Source organism: Notolabrus celidotus, chromosome 8 (assembly GCF_009762535.1).
Source record: "Notolabrus celidotus isolate fNotCel1 chromosome 8, fNotCel1.pri, whole genome shotgun sequence".
Lineage (NCBI taxonomy): Eukaryota > Metazoa > Chordata > Actinopteri > Labriformes > Labridae > Notolabrus > Notolabrus celidotus.
Genome location: NC_048279.1, coordinates 30,207,600 through 30,220,265, shown reverse-complemented (window position 1 = coordinate 30,220,265; position 12,666 = coordinate 30,207,600). Strand labels below are relative to the sequence as shown.

Below are 12,666 nucleotides of genomic sequence, written 5' to 3'. Positions count from 1 at the left end.
GTAGCAACACTTTGATACTTTAGTATTGTTTTGCTAGAAAACCTGTGAAATCTGTTTTAAAATATCTGTTTCAGTGCATTACTGGAACAGGAGCCAAGACTGAGGACCAGAGATTCACACCAGATTTGCATGAAATGCTAAAAGTGTGTTGTATAGGTATGTTCAGAATCAGTTGAGCATCAAACTATGTGTAGTTAGTAGGATCTAACTGGATTATATGAAGTGGTTAAAAAGAACACTACTATGCAAACTGAAAAGTTGCATTTGGCTGCAAATTAGCATCAAATAAAGAGCATATTGCAAAGTGTAGTTCTTTGAATCAAGTCAATAAAGCACATATTTCATGTTTAAGACATGTTACCAAATGTAACTATGTAGTTTTTGTTGCTATGCAATGTATTTCAATACAATAATCACTCCTGAATAGAGCTCTTGGGGGCCTGTTTATGCCATGAAGCCTTCCTGAGGGGAAGCAGCACAAATGTTGAGGAGAGCTGACGATCAGTCTTCAGCAGTGACACATCTATGACTATTATACGAATATTAAGAGTATTTTTCGTTCGGCATATGTGCTCCACGAACCAGGACCTGTCCATCAGTGTGATTTACAGCCCTGCCTCTGGACGTCTGTGTGTGTGTGTGGTCCCGCTGTGTGAGGCGCTGACAGCCGATCAATCCGTTTACCGTTCAAGTGCAGATCAGCTCAGGCCTCGAGAGTGTCTGCAGGAGCTGTGAGCCGGCCGCCTCCAGCACCACGGACAGCGCCACCAGCAGCAGCAGCACTACTACACCAGAGGGTCTGACACTGCTACAGCTGGTGTTCATCTTCAGGCACAAAACGCATGAAATATCATCTTATAGTCATTGTCTGCTGAATTGATTCCTCATCTGACTTTACAATGATCTGCTGCTGCATCTCTCAGAGTTTTTTTTACATGTAAAAACTACCTCTGTTACTCACCACTGCACTATTATCATATTATTTTGCTTGTACATATTAGTCATGCCTACTTGTTGTTCTTTTGTATTTAAAGCTGATGTTATTGTTATTATATTTTTATTTGTATGTCTTATTCTTATGCCTTGTACAAAGAGAGCACAGTTTACCAAAGTCAAATTCCTTGTGTGTTCAAGCATACCTGGCCAGTAAAGCTGATTCTGATTCTGATTCTGATTCAAAGGTGGGGTAACTGAATTTAGGGCACAGGCTCCATCCTTGTGCACATGACATCACCTCTCGTCTAAACACTCTGCTTTATTGCTTGTACCGATTATTTTTCCTCTGATGCAGTGTAGTTAATTTGATGGGCACATCTTATAGACCAACAATCAAATATTGTCACTTAAGTGCGTCGTAAAACATAATGAGGGCACAGTCGTCGGTCGTAAAACACACACACACATCTGGATGTGTGTGTGTGACTTTGAAGGAAGATCACTGTGATACCTCTATGATAAAAGAACACTCTGTAACACCTTGCTATATTATGAAAATGACGCGATATATCAATAACCCTGACGGTAAAAAGATCAGAAGACTCTTTAACATTAATGCGAGTGTGCGTGCGTCTGTGCGCGCGTCTGACAGCAAGCACATGGCGGCCGTTTCTAGTACAACACACTGACACACATCGGGCGATAAGCAGCCTCTGGTGAGCTCGTTTGGGTTCCTGTCTCGTCCTTGGCCTGCCCTGTGTTCATTCATCTTGCAGAGGCTCGATAGAAATCCGATGCACATCCATTATAGGGACGGTAATCATATCTATGGCTCATAAAGCAGACAGGGAGGGAGGGGGAAAAAAAGAACGATGGAGAGAAAACGCTGCACGTCGATAGGGCTACTTACCGGGGTTTTATCTTGCTGGCTCGGGACTCCATTGCTGTCTGATGCTGCTAATGGTTTCATAATGAAAAAATGTTCTCCGGGCTAAAAAATCTAACATCTCCGGACCTGCTCATACGCCAAAGCACAGACCCCCATCTTCGTCCAAGCCGCCTGCCCTCCTCTCCTCTCCCCTCCCTTCAGCTGCGCCGTCTCTCTGGCAGGAGGCGGCGGCTTGACAGTTTTGGGAGTATCCGCTGTTTCTTGGCCTGATCAGACACTCCAAACCAACACCAGCTTCTGCGTTTTATTCCTCTGCCTCCCCGCAGAAATATCTTAAACCCACAGAGGAGAAGTGGGAGGAATAGAGGAGAGGGGGAAATATCCTTTTATCCGAGCTGAAGACAAGCCAGCTTCTCTTTTACGCGCGCTTGACAATCACATCTCCAGCCGGAGAGCAGCGGCGCGCCGATAATAAAGCAGAAAACAGTGAGAGGAAAAAAAAAAGATGAGAAAAAATGGCTGACAACACTTTCACTCACGTTTGCTCCCTCCGCCTCTCTCTCCTCTCTAGCTCTCTCTCTCCCTGTCTCCCCTCCCTCCACCGAAAGTGAAGCTACACACACGAAAACACACGCGCGCACAAACGCCTTTATGCACCATTACGTTATTTGAAGACCGAGACGCCTGCAGCCTCCACAGAGATACTGTACGTTCAACCCAGAGGTTTGTTTGTAACGGGAGCAGGGGGGGGGGGGGGGGGTGTGTGTATGTGTGTCAGGGGGTGGAGGAGGGGAGGAGGAGGAGGGCGGCGGCGGCGGTGGTGGTGGTGGTGGTGCTGGAGGTGGGGGTGGCGGGGGTAAGGACCTCCTCCCTGCCAGACAGTGATGTTGTAAGAGCAGAGCCGCTGTGGCTGTGCTTTTCCGGAGGGGTTTACAGCTCCCCCAGTGCAGAGAAGAAGAGGAGGAGGAGGAGGGTGGGGGTGCAAATGAAAGTAAGAATGAGAGATGAAGAGATGACAGAAAAAAAAACAGAAAGGTAGATAGAAAGCTATAGATGGATGAATGATTGAAGGATGGAGGGATGCGAGGAGGAGAGGAGCACAGTGGGAGTAATGCCATTATCACGCTCACTTCAGCACAAGACCGAGGCTGGAGCCGGTGTTGGCATAGAAACGGGATGGAGGAGAGCAGTTTCCTGGGCGGGGAGACAGAAACGGAGACAGCAGCACTTCCTCTTGAGAGAGTTAGAGTAAAAAGATACACAGATGGAGGGAAAGAGGGAAAGAGGAGCATCGAATTCCTGGAAAAAAGGGAGCAAAAGATAGAGAGAGAGAGAGAGAGAGAGAGAGGAGGAGGATCATCGTTTGAGAGGAGGTGGAAAAACAGAGAGTGGCAGCAGTGATGTCACTCCGTCACTGTCACTCAGCTGGAAGAGCCATGGCAACTCGGTGAGCACGAGCCCCCCACACCCACACCGCCATCCACCCCCCTACACACCCTCCAGGGCTTTCAGTTGCTGTGGTGACGGAGGCAGCAAGACACAGCGAGATGGAGGAGGGAGGGGGGGATGAGGGGGGGGATGAGCGTGTGTGTGTGTGTGTGTGTGTGTGTGTGTGTGTGTGTGTGTGTGTGTGTGTGTGTAAAAGAGGCAATAGACATCCACTTCACCTTCACTCAGCTGTACTAGAATGAGGAGCAGTGTCACCAACAAATACACAACAGGATAGAGTGAGAGAAGGAAGGGGAATAAATGTGTGTGTGTGTGTTCAGGCTGCAGGCCTTGCCTCATGAGACCGAGGGTATTGCATACATACATGAAGGTCTCCTGACAGACGGAGATATGAGGACGGCACTTTAAATGACAAAAACGTGTCACAGGGAATAATGGAGGCTTAAAGGCCAACAGAGACGATCAACAACAGAGCTGCTACAGTTCATAACCATCAACAGCCAATCAGATCACAGACGAGACACAAAGAGCTGCCGTTATCATCTCAATATCTCTAACAGAGGAAGACACACATCACCCTGAAGTGTCACCTATCAGAACGCAGAAATGAACGTCTATTTTTTTATTTCTGTCATTTCTCATTTTGCCGTGTGTTTTTCTTGATATTCTGTGACATGTCAAACATTTGCTGCCATCTCGTTCCATTTTTGTAAGAATAACAGGTGTGACATGTCAATATTTTAGCACATTTATTACCTGGCTGTGTTAAACACTTGATTCTGATTGGTTGAAACCTCTTGGTTATGATTTTTAACTCTGAATAGCAAAGGCAGCACTGGGGACAACCTGATCACACACATTACAAGGAAGAGCTAAGCATACAGGTCCAGCCGATCAGACTGGTGTCAGCTGGCAACATTGACTGTATATAAAATGGACAACGTGCATTCATTTATGAGCTTTGAAGCCAAATGACCACCTCTATAGGCGCCGACACAGTGAGCTGGAGGAGTCAAAGCATGTGCAGAAGTAACTGAGCGGGTAGAGTTGTAGACATAGACTGTATGAATAATGGACGTAGTATCCGTGATGTCACTCATCTGTTTCTGAAGTGCTGTTTTGAGGCCAATCATCGGCAGAAGCCATATTGGAAATGTTGAACTCAACCTAACTTCTGTCAAGGTAAAGAGGCGGGCTTTAGCCTCCTCACCAATCTACAGTGTTCCCGCCTGTCAATCAAGTCAGCTGTGCCTCTCATTATGGAAAACTCCTAATCTCAATATCTTTGAAATTGCAGCGTTATGAAAAAATTCATCCCCTTAAAATGTGTGACGATAGAGAAATGAGCTATCCAGACTAGACTTGTTTTTTGTACCAGGCTGTAAACATGTTTATTTCTGCTGTAAAGATCGGCTTTTTTGAATTGGTGTGTATGTGGTTTCAGGTACTTCCGGAGCCAGCCTCAAGTGGACACTTGATGAACTGCAGTTTTTAACACTTCGGCATTGGCTTAAATCCTTGCAGCTGGAGGTTTATGCTTGGTTGTAGACTGATCAAACTCTTTCTTCTAACCTTCCTGCTTAATTGTGAACGGCGTCCATGCTAGCGTCGTATCACAAAAGCTGGAGGAGCACTGGAGTATGCTAAAAAATAATGTTTTGACAACCCTGAAGATTATAATAATACTTGATCTAAATTCTTCATGATCATGAATAAATTCTGTAACAATTCTGCAAACACACACACACTCATTTCCCTAAAATAACACCAGTCAAGCATTCTTCCTCTTCTGTGTGAGGACAGTAGAAGCTGCAGGTTTTGGTATGACAGCCTAGCCTCTCTGCCTCAGACACTGCCTGGAAAGCAGCACACTGCTACTTGCTGGTTTTGGAGCAGCTCCAGTAAAAGTAACGGGGGGAGGCTGAGTGGGAGGAGGTGAGTGGGAGGGAGGCTGGAGCCCCGGTATGACATCACCCCTCCCGCCCTGAGCCATGATGTAATGGATCACAACAACAAAAAAAAAAGCTCAGGTGCTCTGCTGTGCGGCCCGATCATTAACGTCTCCAACAATTGCCGGGGGGGATACAACGAGGGCATCATTACATCACCGCGGCAAGCGGAGGTCGAGTCTGGGGAATATCAGGCCTTCCTGCCCATCCCCCATCGTTTAGGGCTTTCTAGGAACAAACAAGCCAATTAATCATTTTTTTACTGACTAATCACGAGCTGAATGTGAAGGCAGAGGGTCTGGGAGCATCGATCTTACGGGAGTGTGACAGTGACGTGAAAAACTCCACTTGGGAATCACATAATGCACTCGTTCTCAATTGCAGAGTGAGCTAAATGCATGAGGGGGAGGAGGTGGTGGAGGAGGAGGGGGAGGGGCCTCGTCTGCCATTTGTAAACAGTCGGTGAAGCCGGCATGGCAGTAAGTGCTCCATGCATCTGTCGGACAGGCCATGTGATGGTGTTTTGGTTGCTGGTGCGTAGCATTAGAGCAATAAAAATCTCATTACACTGCTGGATGACACACTGGGGCACGAACACATGACACACATAAACACATGACACACACACACACACATAAACACATGACACACATACAAACACAGACTCAAGTGTTTCAAGGAGGAAAGAAGAACTGATCACAGCAAGGCAACATTTGCCTCCTTAAGCTTCTTATTACAACTCTGCAATGCAGCTCATTAGATACAAATTCACAGAGCAGGTACCTTTACAAGCATTGTGTCGAAGTGACTCAGAGAGAATAATTAATGTTGAGTGGACATCTGGCAATCTTAATTCAATTTGAATTTATTTTATTCTATCTTATTTTATTATGTATTTGCACTGTGTTTATGTATTTTAGTATTGTATTGTATGTTATGTTTGTCATTTGTGCTGCTTTTGATCTGTACAGCACTTTGGTCAACCCTGGTTGTTTTAAACGTGCTCTATAAATAAAGCTTGAGTTGAGTTGAGTTGAAAATACAGCCAGCAGAGCAAGATGGGTTCATCACAACACAACAGTCCGAAAACACAAGAAATCAAAGTAAGATTTACACACTCAAAGCACAAAGAAACCAACAAGCTTTGTCACGTCTTGAGCACAAATCTTAAGTCCAACTCCTCATCCAGTCCGTCAGCTCGTCTCCCATCAGTCAGGGCTGTGAGAATTCAAAGTTCCTTATAAGCTTCACTCAAGGTGAGGCTGAACAGGTTGCAGAAATCCTTTGAATGTATTTTCTCATTACCTCTGAGTTTAAAACACTGATCAGATCAGACACTGGTTGAGCTGGTACTCTTTCAGTATACTGTTGTTCAAGAAAACAGGACACATGACTGCTCCCACACACACCGACTATTACAGGATCAAACTGAACATACTCTGATTCATTGATCTGTGTCTATCTTTGTGCGCTGAACGTGTTTGTGAGCCAGCAGAGGGGCTGGTGTAGAAAGCTCTCCCGACTGCCAGCTCAGTGCATTAATCCTCGACGTCTGTCCCATTACGACGGCTCTAAATAGCATTGTTAGAACGCGAAAGATGATCTAATCAAGAGACTACGTTCTCATGGTTGCTGCAGCCCGAGGGATGATTGCATTTATCAAGCTGTTCCTGACACCTGCACACGGCTCTGAAAATAATTTGGCACGAACACAGGCAGCCAGGCACGTTTAAAAGATTACACCTGGAGGTTCACAAGGGCGAAACATCTGTCGTGCCCCTGCACCTGCGACAAGGTGCATCCATCACACAGGAGAGTGCAAAGAGGAGCTCCTGGAGAATAAGTGGCAGAGCAGGATAGTTGGTATGTGAGTAGGAAGTTGATAAGTAATTTGAGGTTTCCGGATCACGTTAGAGAGTAACTGTGGAAGGTTATGAACTGGAAGTATTTAACTTTTTAAATGATTGTGTCACTGTCTGTATCCTTCCTGTTCTTGCACAATGTTCATGTTTCCATTCAGCATCAGAAATAACTGAAGAGAACACCTGAGCTACGTGCAAAGTTCAGGAAATGAATGTGGTGTACTGATCTTTATCAGGCATCATGTCATCAGTCGTTTTAAAAGTTAAATTAAGTATCAGACAGGTTGAATATTTGACCTGACATGTAAAAATAAAGCTGATTACATAACTCCACTTCTTTAAACTCTGACTGCACTACGTGTTTCTTTCAAGAGTTGATTTTAAAGTTAATCAACTTGTTTTTAAAGCTCTTAAAAGCCTTGCTCCTTCAAACATCACAGAACTCCTGACATTTTATGATCTTGCTTGATCCCTGAGGTCCTCGAATGCTTCCTTTTTAAATGATCGTCATTTGTCTCAAAAGCATCAACCAGAGAGCTTTCTGTTTCTATACACCCAAACTGTGGAACTCTCTGCCTCTGGACATTGAAAGGGCAAGCTCTCTGGGTGATTTTAAAAGTGAAGTTAAGACTTACATTTTAAATCTGGCTTTTAATTTGGAGTCATTTATTTTGAGCCCTGGGCGAGTTTATTTTAATCACCGCTTTTTAATTGTATTTATTATTATTTTAAGTTTTATCTAACTAATTAAATGTTTTTTATTTTATTTGATTATTTATTGTTTTATAATTTATTTTTTCATGTATTGTTTAAATGTTCTTTATTCATCCTTTTCCATTTTCTATATTCTGTGATATGATGTCGTCCTCTTATTCTGAAAACCTCTTTATTGTCCTTTAATGCTTTTATTTACTAATCCATCCATATTTATTTATTTTTGAAAACATCTTTAACAAGGATTTATTGGTCTATTGACACACCACTTCATTCTCTTTAATTTACATATATTATTTTTAACCTTTTGCTTTGTATTTTGTTTTTGCATTGTTAAAATTCCTACCCTCCTCTCTGTCTGTGAAAAGGTTTACTCTGTTAATGAAATATGATTGGCTTGTCAAAGCACTTTGTAACCCTTTGTTTTTGAAGGTGCTATATAAATATAAATATTACCATTATTATCATTATTATCATTATTATTATTTTTTTTTCTTCTTCTTCTTATTGTTTTAAAATATATTTATAACAGTTATTTATTTATATATATTTATTAATTGTATTTACCTGAGCTTTTTTCAACTTAAACTGATTTTAAATGTTTCTTTCTACCCTTTTTTAATTTATCAATTTCACTGTATTGATTTTATTCTATCTTTAAATATTTTAAAAATTATTTTGTCTTTTATTACTTTAACAATTTCTGTTGCTCTCTGTCTCTCTGTTCCTTTTTGAAGCACTTTGGGCTGCATGCTTGTTGAGTTGAATACTGGAGTAAGTACTCACTGGAGTTGTACAGGTTATTTAGAAGTGGGATAAGAAAATCTCAGGCAAAATTCAGTTTTAAATCCAGCAAATTATTGCTTGTTCATTACGACACAGCTTCAGTGATGATCACAGATGGTTTAAAGATGAGAGAGATACGAGATGAGGTCATTTCACAGGATTTAAACTCCTTTTCATTGTGTCTTTTTTTACGGTTTGCAAAGACAGATAGAAATTGATCGCTGGGTGAGGCTCGTGCTCTTCCTCAAACTGATGTGTCAATTGATATCCCTTTTTTATGGCTTTTTTATGGCTAATGGCTTAGCAGTTCATCACAGTGTGCAACTTAATGTGACTTCATGCCATTACATCAAGTTGATTTTATTCCACGTTTTACTCACGGCTGCTAATGGACAATATCAGATAGAACTCAGTTTTATGGGTGTTTAAAAGTGTGAGCCAGACTGCTGTGATCTCAGTCTTTCATCATGTCCTTATCTTTCCACTCTTTCAACATCCACACACATTCATGGGACTGTGCACCCAGTGAAGCAATCAGCTCCACAAATTCTATTTTTAGACTCGTACAAAACTCATTTTAACCCTTAACTAAACAGACAAGCACAATAAGCATGGTTATTAGCATCTTGTATCTCCAGCTGCCTCCAGCATTGTCAAACACTAGCTCCACTTTGAGCGGATCAAACAGACTCATGATGACTTATTAGGAGAGATTCTGATCAAATTTAAGTGACACGCAAACAACAAAAACAGCAGACTGTGTTATCCTCTCCATACAGCCTCATTACCATGAAATAAATGTCATCTGTCGAGCCTTTTGAAAAACACTCAACCCTCAAAAAGGTCTTTGAATGTCAAAACTGACATGAAAAGCACATCAAATGTCAGGCAGAGTGTCCTGGAACCCTGGATGAGAAATTAACCACAGCCGGGCGTAAATGAGTAGCTCTCTTTTCTCACTCTCACATGAACGGTTTCAACTGGATTATCAACGGCAGCACAATGTCCAAAAATATCTGCTCTATTTTCATCAAAGCAAACATCTGACATCTGGCTATTTATAACTAGAAACACTGATTTTTGCTTTGGGTATTTGGTGCAGAGCAAAGGATACTTGTGTGATCCATTCAATGAAAAGAGAAAGAGCACTTCTACTGAAATAAAAGTGCAGATTTTAAGCTTTTTAAAAAAAAAAAAAAATGATGAACTATTGCTTCTTTCTTTAATAACCTCAGCCATTAAGGTCTGTTCTGATTTCAAAATAATGTTAAAGGTCTAATGTCAATACATTAATGAGATAATGGACAGATAACAAACTGACAATGTTTAAAGTCATTTATTAGTTACTTTGACTTTTTAAAAAACAAACTATAAGCAGTGAAATCCAAAGTCATCAGCGAGAGTGTTTTTTAGCTCTGACTTTATCACTGCTGAGATATCAGCCTTCAAAGAAAGAAGGGTTTATGACTTCAGGTCTGAAACGTCCTTCTCTTTCGTGTCAGGTGAGAGTTGGGTCATTTTGTCCGGGCTCTTGGCAAAACTTAAGTCCGAGGAGGTATTGGGCCTAGTGCTTGAGGATCCGGTGTATTTAGATTTTTGCAAGCTTGATGCCATCTTTGTTCTCCAGCGGGCCTGCTTCTTCTTTATACTTAATTTAAAAGATGTTTGGGTATCTTTGGAAAAAGATGCACTGTTTGAAACACACCTTACTCCATAGCCAACAAACCCCGCCCCCTTAAGTCATTTATAAAGCCCAACTTTAAACTGTTCTTAGGTTCAACCATAGACTGTATAAATAATGAACGTAGTATCCGTGACGACACCCATCTGTTTCTGAAGCGCTGATTTGAAGCTAATTGGCGGCAGGAGCCATATTGGAAATGTTGAACTCAACATTCTGCTGTTGAGCTAGTGTGACGTAAAGAGGCGGGCTTTGAGCCTCCTAGCCAACAGCTACAGTGTTCCCTCCTGTCAATCAAGTCAGCTGTGCCTCTCATAAGAAGACTCGTAATCTCAATATCTTTGAAATTGCAGCGTTATGAAAAAATTTGCCCCCCGTACAGTGTGTGCCGATCGAGAAATGAGCTTTCCAGACTACACTTGTCTTTTGTACCAGGCTGTAAACATGTTTATTTCTGCTGTAAAGATGAGCTTTTTTGAATTAATGTGTGTGTGGTTTCCGGTACTTCCTGAGCCAGAACTCAAGTGGACACAAGTGGAACTGCAGTTTGTAACACTTCCCCATCGGCTTCAATTTTCACGGCTGGAGGTTGCTGCTTGGGTTCAACGCTTCTCAATCAGTGTATTTAGACTGCAACTTCAACATACAGTTGTGCTCAAAAGTTTACATACCCTGGCAGAATTTATTTGGCCATTTTTCAGAGAATATGAATGTTAGGAGAAAAACTTTTTTTCCACTCATGGTTAGTGGTTGGGTGAAGCAAAATTTTTATCAAACAACTGTGATTACTCTTTTTATATCATGATGACAACAGAAACTACCCAAGAAACCATAAATTATGCCAGGGTATGTAAACTTATGAGCACAACTGTATGTACTTGCTCTTTTTGATACTAAACGAATGATGCATACATTTTTGGCTCACTAATCTGCACTGAAAATATTGTAACTTGAAGCTCCAAGAAGCTCCCCTGCATAATTTCGAACAAACGCCAAAACATGAAGGAATGCACGAGGCGAGAAGAGCGAGGGGAGCAAAAAAACAAAACAAAAGATTGTACAATGAACCGTTTCTTCCTTCACCGCAGCAGTTCCTACACAATGTCTATTCAAAACTGAGGCTTTTGTATCTGTGCACAGCTGAAGCAGAGCAGGTTGTCACAAAGGACAGCTCTAAAAATAGGAGCTCTCTCTTTTTTTTTTTTTTTTTTCTGCGGCTGAAGAGTGGCAGGTTTGTTCTCCCTGCTCTCTCGTTTCTCAGCAGCAGGTCTGACTGCTCAACACACCTTGAGCTCTGATCTTTTCAACCTCTTCTAGCAACGTATTTCTGCTCTCCCGCACGCTCACAGACTCCATGATGAGAAATACTGAGCTGACTGATTTGAAACATACTGATAATAACATGTTAATGTCTGATTCTCATGCAGCACATATGGTAGTTCATTTAATCTTCCATAAATGTCACTCAGAGCCTCTTTAATCAAACATTCAGCACATTAACCATCAGCAGATTGTCTCCAAGACTCACCAGATCCACATCCACGCACACACACACAGAGCAGGGATGATAATAATCCATAAAGCCTAAAGACAGTCAATACCATTATCAAGCACATCAGCAGAGAGGCAGAGTTTGAGGTCCCATGCACCTCAATCAGCTAAATTGTCACCATTATCTCAGTTTACAGGCCCGTAAGCTGCACCAGAGCGATGTTTATCCTCCCTCTGTCATCACCTAGCACCGTGATGAGGTCCACTCTCCACCAAGCGTGCTTATTTTCAAGATCAAGCAGGATGATATGCACAGAAGAAGAAGAAGACAGAGCTCTTTATCTGAGCTGTTAGAGAAAGAATTCACTCCACGTTGCCGTTGATGCCGCAGTAATACAATAGTACCATGATGCAGGCTTCCCTCTTTATCAGCAAATGGAAGGTATTTATTAAGGAAGTCGAGCAGCAGCAGCTACTGATACGACAAATGGGGAACAGACGCAGATAAAACCCAGCAGCAGAAACACAAACACAGACAGCTAGAGAAAGCAGAACACATACACAGACACACACACACATACTCACATATAGAAAACACAACAGACAACAGTGTTGATAGATACGGTACCTGGGGTTTATTGCATTCCTGGGAGCCAGGTTAAAGAGAGAGCAATGGAGAGAAGAAGAGGAGATGAAAGTTATCAAACATGCCACTCTTGAGTTGAGGGTGTGAGGAAGAGTGAGTGGAAGCTGGAAGGGTGTGGTTAAATGCAGTGAAAAGAAAACATGTTAGACAGATAGTGAAGGTGGCAGCATCCCACAACCTGCCTAAAGACACTCCAACTTTGTAAATGTAACTTTGTACCTGTGAGAATAAAACTATGATTAGCTCCTCATGTTTTTATGCTG

General features: G+C 42.2%; 1 protein-coding gene across 18 annotated transcripts in view; it reads right to left on the bottom strand.

Annotated features, from left to right (window-relative positions):
• rapgef2 (Rap guanine nucleotide exchange factor (GEF) 2) overlaps positions 1 to 12,666 on the bottom strand; it is a 142,576-nt gene that overhangs the window by 38,305 nt on the left and 91,605 nt on the right. The window contains exon 1 of one of the 18 annotated variants that reach the window (XM_034689725.1): positions 1,847 to 2,567. The exons of 15 other annotated variants lie outside the window; for them this stretch is intronic. In XM_034689725.1, the coding sequence (XP_034545616.1) occupies positions 1,847 to 1,906 (60 nt within the window). In that variant the 5' untranslated portion in view covers positions 1,907 to 2,567. Of the gene's footprint in view, positions 1 to 1,846; positions 2,568 to 12,666 lie in introns of those variants that run through there. 2 more of the 18 variants (XM_034689727.1, XM_034689728.1) reach the window with 2 other exon arrangements.